Source organism: Cebus imitator, unplaced genomic scaffold (assembly GCF_001604975.1).
Source record: "Cebus imitator isolate Cc_AM_T3 unplaced genomic scaffold, Cebus_imitator-1.0 Scaffold64, whole genome shotgun sequence".
Taxonomy (NCBI): Eukaryota; Metazoa; Chordata; class Mammalia; order Primates; family Cebidae; genus Cebus; species Cebus imitator.
Genome location: NW_016107379.1, coordinates 4,800,187 through 4,807,363, shown reverse-complemented (window position 1 = coordinate 4,807,363; position 7,177 = coordinate 4,800,187). Strand labels below are relative to the sequence as shown.

Here is a 7,177-nt window from a genome sequence, read left to right as displayed (position 1 = left end):
ACCAATATTTGAAGCTGTAATGGGAAAAATGAAAACACAAGACGTTGAAAATTAAACTTGTAGGTGGCCTAATTTTAAAAGTGATCATTCCCTTCTATAACATTTCCAATACCAAATTTAGATTTGTATGGATAGCGTGAAATACACTGGCTGAACACATGCCTTGATGATGAATGTATGCCCATAAAATGGACTCTTGGTACTGAGTGAATCTATGTCTAATCACATGTACATTTGACAAGGCTGCCGGCTGACTGCATCAGTGGAACCCAGGTATAGCTGCAATCTTTTGTTTTAGGTATAGTAGTCAGGCGGAAATATAAAATAATGGAAAGTTTTTGCTGATTTAAACAAAAATATTTACTCTTTTCATTAGCAAAACATTATTTAAAATATATCTATTTCTCCCCTCTGAACATTTAACTAGGAGCATTGGGCAATTTTTGAAGGTTTAGTACTGACTGTTTAATACAATAAATATAGCTGGGAGAGCACACAGCAGCAGTAGCTTACATATGTTCACCGACAAGAAATTTACTCTCATCTGGTTAGTGTCCAGTCCACCAAAGGAAAAGTTTGGCATTCGTGTGCTTTTTGTTCTTGGTAGGAATCAATTCTGCTTGATTTTCATTCTTGGAAGAAAAAATAATCAGCTGATATCCTCAGATTTTATGACATGATGCAAAAGAGCAATGGGACAAAGGTGACCTACGACCAAAAAGCTGGACTGGGATCGGGTCTCCAGGCAGATCTTCATTCTTGCGAGGCAAGTCTACAAAAAGCTGCACTAGAAGCCAGCAGTGAGGCATCAGGGACGTGGGGGCGGGTCACTCCCACTCGAGCGAGTATCTCCTGCTCCACTACAGCCACAACCCCGACTCTCTACCCTACAGAACCATGGAAGCCAGTTCACAGGGAAACAAGGAATAGTGAAGCACATGACTAGAGAAGGCCCAGGCCACAGGTCATTGTTTTAAGAGGCCTCCTGAGCTACTGTCCTCTGTTGAGATAATCTGCGGAGGATCTGTACACTGTGTTCTTCACAGCAGAATTCTTCGTTGCTCTTGAAAAGTTTTTGCGAGGCTGTGATTTTCCAAACAATTTTATCAGAAGTAGTTTGATAAAATTAAACTATTTCTTTCCAACAAACCAATCATGGCAAAAATTTCAGGCTCCCTCCCCTGAATTTTAAAACTACCTAAAGGCAGAGTATTTTCCCCTGGCAAATGATTACTTCTTTGAAAAGTAGACAATCTTTTTTTTTTTTTTTTTTTAAATCCAACTAAGCCCTTTAGGAAGTACTCCAGACTACACGAAGAGGAAGTGCAGGAAAGAACTGACTTCCTATTGTGCCTTACATAAAACATTTTGCTAAAATTAAGAGCAGCTCCAAGTGCAAAAGTAAATATTTGTGCAAAAAGGCACACTGCCAGGTGCAGTCTTAAAACATCCTCAACTTACTCATTTTATAGTGTTTGACTCTTTAAAATACCAGTCTTTTAAATTACGAAAACTAGCAAGTAAGGGGAAGGAAGTTCACATCAGAAAATACACTTTAGAAAAGGTACAAGATATTTTGCTGGCAATTTGCTACTTATTTCATAACATAGATCAAGTAAGTGTTTGTTAAATATTCACAGCAATTTCAGAGAGAAACATGTCTCCAAAACTTCAATCTATTGCATTTCTAACTATTTTTCTGTATAATTACAAAACATCTGTCAGTGTTTTTCTGCAGAATTCCTTCTTGTCAGTTCTTCCCTCTCTGGATCCAGTTACACCTTCAAGGCGGGTTGTAGGATTCCTTTCTCAATGAGATGAATCTTCAGGGTTTTATATATATTTAACTGATGTTCTGGTTGAAGCACCAACAACTGCTGTAGCACTTTGCTGGGATTTGGGCCCCTGATGATAAGGCAAAGAAGACGAGTTCATGCTATTTTAATAAAGACAAGGGAAGCATATACCCCTCAATTTAAAACAAACCATTCCTTTAAGTATAGAGTAGCAATCTTTACAGAATTAAAACAGTTCTTGATAACAGCTCACTTAACGTGCAGTTATTGTCAAGGGGATAAACAGAACAATTCTGCTTTGAGAAGCATACAGCAAAGAGGTAGAAAGAATGCACAAACACAAAACACAGGAGCAATCAAAGGCAAATGAAGGGGTGCAAATCTAAGCTCTACAAAAGTTCTCGAAAGGGCAGCCTAAGTTAAAGGTCGGGATAAATGGCAAATCCTGAGACTGAATGAGACACAGGAACTATTCTGTAAGAAAAGGAGCCTGGTGAACATAGGACAAACCAAAAAGAGGACATGAAAATATAACTTAAATTTTTAACTTGAAAGAAACTTCAGATGATGAAAGGCACTTTGTTGAAAAGTATCTCCAGGGAGCTATGGATGTTCAGAGTCAGAACACAAAAGTCCTGAACCTAGCACTGAAGCCCCTACCAGTGATACAGGTAGGTGCCATGGCTTTTGTTAAAAAAAAAACTTAGGTAAACTCCAATATAAAAAACAAAATCAAAGCACATCTGCTTTAAAATCCAATGGGAAAAAGCAACATACAAGTAATGTATAGGGACAGCACAGAATTCTAAGAAAGACATCTATGTCAGTAAATAAACGTATGACTTACAATAAAGACTGTTCACATAGAATTATAGGAAGTAAAAATCCCAGCAACAAAAAAATGTCTGCTACTTAGTGATATCACAATGAGGATGAGTAGAGTAACTATTTACTCTGAAAATCTCTGACTTAACAAATTGAAAAGAGCCCAGATGAGCCATTCCATGGGTCCTCTTCATGCATGTGGCTCAACTCATCGGCCAAAAAACTGTGGCCATGTGCCTTTCACACTCAGGTCAGGACACTGTTCATCTTACTTCATTTCTTTAAAAGAGTCAGCAACTTCGCAGCATAAACCCAGAGTAGGGGCCCACAGAGAAAAGGAAGGCTGCTTTAGCAAGTTCAGCGAAATGCAAAATTGTGTCAGCAGGTGCTCCCAGCTAGTTTCATCCTAACACTTTCACTGTCTTCTAACAGTCTAAGTATCTGCTTTCAAATGGTGGACAACATGGCTCAGCATGACATCTTCCTACTAAGAGAAGAGCATTTTTTTAAAAAAAGGAAGTGTATGAGTTAATGCCCTAAAAAGCTACTGTATTCTGAAAACAAAGTTCTAAGGATTTAACCACTAATTACTAATGCCCAAATAGATCAATAAATAATATGCAAATAAGTTAAATACTCCCACTAAAAGAATAAAGACTGTCAACTGTGTTATAAATAAAACGGGAAAAAATCAGCTATATGCTTGCTAGAAAAAAGAAGTACACATTAAATATAAGGAAAAAGAAATGTTAAAAGGAGAGACAAAGAAATACCACACAAACATTGACCAAAAGAAAACTGACATTGCTATTCTAATTTTCAACAAAGTAGGCTTTAAGGCAAGCATTAAAGACAGGCATTATATAATGACAAAAGGATCAATTCAACAGATATGACAATCCAAAATTTGTACACCCTAATACAACCTCAAAATATATAAAGCAAAAATTGATAAAACGACAAATAAAAATAAATATATTTACAATCACAATGAGAGACTGTAACAAAGCTCTCTTAGTAACTGATAGGACAAGCGGACCAATCACAAAAACAAAAATCAGTACAGAAGATTTAACTAAACCTCACCTGACACACACAAAACTACAACCAAAAACTACAGTACCAGAACAGATACCATGCTGTGCCAGAAAGCAGATCTCAAAATTATAAAATACTGAAATCATAGAGTATGTTTTTTGACCACAGTGGAATTAAGGAAGAAAAGTGAGAAAATCTCCATTTGTTTGAAAACTAATCAATACACGTCTAAATAACCCACGTGTTAACGAAGAAGTAATACTGGAAGTCAGAAAATATATGTAACTGAATAAGGAAAATACAAGTATCACCACTTGAAGGGAATATAGCGATATTTAATTTAATAGTCTTCAACGGACAGATTAGATAAGAAGGCTAAAAATCAATAAACTAAGTTGTATCTCCAGAACTAAAAAAAGAACAGCAAATTGATCATTAGAAAGGACAAGAGAATGAAAGATGAGAGGAGAAATCAATTAGGTAAAAATATATAGTAGAGAAAATTAACAAAGACAGAAGTTGATACTTTTGAAAAGATCAATGAAATTCATAAACTCCTATCAAGGCTGTCTCAAAAATAGTTAATATAAAAATTCTCACAGTGCTGTGGTACATATTTAAAATGTGTATTTAGGAATCTCTAAATAGGAATTTCCTTCCAAGCACTATGAAGAAAATTCATGTTTTCTATGGCTCAGGCACTATTAATAAGTGTTCTGCTTCTGGGCCCCCAGTAGAGAACACAGAAAATAAAGTTAACATGTGGTTGATGTGGTTAGCCTTCACACCCAAACTGGTATTTCAAGGCAGATCCAAAACATTAAGGTTAAATAACAAGAATAAACTACCCTTTATAAAATGGCAATATTCAGCCTCCGGCCAGCCCCTATACACACAAGCGTGATCCCTTTGGCCTGCTTTATTTTGCTCTGTGACACTTACAACCACCTAACAAACTATATTTACTTGTTTGTTGTCCCTTTCTCATTCTTCCTTCAACTTCCAAATGAGAAAATATGAAGCCAGAGATTTGGTTTGTTTTGTCCCTAGAACATTCTATAACATGGCAGGCACTCAAGTGATAAATGGTTGACTGGATGCATTTCGTTATCTTCCTTTTTAACTCTTAGTATTTGTGAAGTATTCATGATCACTGCCATGCCCACCGCTGAGAAATTAAATCTCCTCAAGTCTCAAATCCAATACCATCCACATTAACTGGGTCTTCAACTTGGTCCAGGACCATGACAGATACTACAGCTTTTTTAAGTTGTTCAACTGTAGGTAAAACAATCACAATTTAAGCACCCTGCTTAAGGTTCTAATTCCAGTTGCCACCATTCGCTTTCATATTGTAGATTACCACTGATGAAAAAAGATAACTTACTCAAACTAATGGTGATGGAAATGAGAACTCAAAGAAATCATCTAAAAAATGTCTTAAATGTAAAAGTACCTTATAAAACTTGCGATGTACACATGTACAAAAGTTGCCATCAAATACTGACAATCAAATCTGTCCATTATCCCACCATGTCCAGGAATGGTATTTGCAAAATCCTTTAGAAACAAACAAATATATTAGCAAACTTTCAAAAAATCACCTGCTACAAAATTCCTGCCTGTGTCTCTTTGGTATCATGGACTCACTCTAAGGAAAATATATTACCATTGGATTTTTTTTTTTTCTAAATAAAAAGTTACTAGAACACATCTAGCAGATTAAAACCACCATCTTCCAAATACCTGCTTCTTTTAGAATTATTTCTGAATTGACCCACAGCATTCAAACATTCATTAAACATTAAATCCAGCACTTACCTTTCTCATTAATGAAGCTTTTTCTAAATAAAAATTATATTAGCAATTACTAATCTAATTTTGTTACAGCTTTCTTAATCACAAGCTGTTTGGGAAGCTATTTTAGTGCTGTTAAAAGATATACAACTGGTTCTAACTTGTTTATACTAATAGTTCTTACTCTGAAATAAACATTTTACTACTATGATAAATATTTCTTCTTCTTAAGTGTTAAGAGTAAAAAATAAAATTACAGTTAGCTCATCTGGGACACATTAGTCCATTAAATGGCCACACTGAGGGAATGGGTAGTAAGCCTCTGCAAACTGGTCCTGTACAGGTAGATTCACACATCTGGGTGCCCAGGAAATGAACTGATTGCTCTTCTAGTTTACTCAGGCACCCCAAAATGTCTGAAATACAACAGCAATAGCTGCTTCATTTCCAACATGCAAAAAATTCTCATCATTTAACAAAAAACCTTGGAGACCATTAAAGAAAATACTGTTAAAATATAACATTTTTTCTTTTTAAAACAATAAACAATTACTGAAAATATCTTTCGTTAATTATCGTAAACCCATTTCCTTCCTTCTCTTCCTTACTAATCAAAGCATAAGAAAGCCACACTAATGCAAGGCCACTCTGCTGTTACAGCCTCTACAAGACACTCTTCCTGCACCACTGTTGCTGTAGTTCTCTGGGGACGTGTATTACCTTCCCTAGTAAGTGGTGAGCATCATCTTGTATATTTGCGTATACTGCATTGCACCTTACATAGTAGCTTCCCACTGGCAAATGCTTGCCGGGTTCATTTATTCCCTGCCCTATCGGCCACGTGTGATCTGGCCCCACCAAACTCTGCAGTCTCATCTCCTACTCTGGACCACAGCCACACTGTTCTTGCTCACCTTCCAACAGGCTAGGCTCCCCCACTCCTCTGTATGCTCTGGAACTCTCAGTTTTCTCTGCAAGACTTCTTTTCTCAAATCTCTGCTTAAGTGCCACCTCCTCAGAGAGGCCTTCCCTGACCACCCAGCCTTCAATAGCCACTCTCTAACCCTGGATGGTGCCTCAGCCATATGAGGGAGACCGAGATAAAATTGCTGAGATAACATGTCACTTTATAATGATCTAACCTAATACACAGGGATAATTTTAAGTCTCTGGAACAGGGGTGAGAAAAGTATGTCCCACAAATCAAATCCAGGCCATGACCTATTTTTATGAGTAAAGTTTTATTAAATCTAGCCATGCCCATTCACTGACATATTGTCCATGGTGGGGAGGGCTTCACACTGCCACAGCAGGGCTCAGGGTTGGGAAGCTGTAATAGAATATATGGTCTGCACATCCTGATAAACTTCCTGTTTGCCCTTTACAGAAAGAGTGTGATGAGACCTGACTTAGCGGAACGGGCAGTTACATAGCCAGAGGTTCTTCTGTGTGTCCCTTCAAGTGAGACTGTGGCAAAATACTAAACTTCAGATGATTCATGGCTGGATTCTAGGGTGAGCACTTGAAAGACCAAGATTCGGCCAGGCGCCATGGCTCATGCCTATAATCCCAGCACTTTGGGAGGCCGAGGCGGGTGGATCACAGGGTCAAGAGATCAAGACCATCCTGGTCAACATGGTGAAACCCCGTTTCTACTAAAAATACAAAAGTTAGCTGGGCATGGTGGCGCGTGCCTGTAGTCCCAGCTACTCAGGAGGCTG

The 7,177-nt window shown here is 37.5% G+C and overlaps 1 protein-coding gene across 1 annotated transcript in view; it reads right to left on the bottom strand.

Annotated features, from left to right (window-relative positions):
- Positions 1-1,574: 1,574 nt before the first annotated feature.
- CDS1 (CDP-diacylglycerol synthase 1) overlaps positions 1,575-7,177 on the bottom strand; it is a 64,591-nt gene continuing 58,988 nt past the window's right edge. The window contains exons 12-13 of the mRNA XM_017530252.2: positions 5,116-5,219; positions 1,575-1,905 (exon numbers count right to left, since the gene is read on the bottom strand). Of these exons, the coding sequence (XP_017385741.1) occupies positions 1,776-1,905; positions 5,116-5,219 (234 nt within the window). The 3' untranslated portion in view covers positions 1,575-1,775. The remainder of the gene's footprint in view (positions 1,906-5,115; positions 5,220-7,177) is intronic.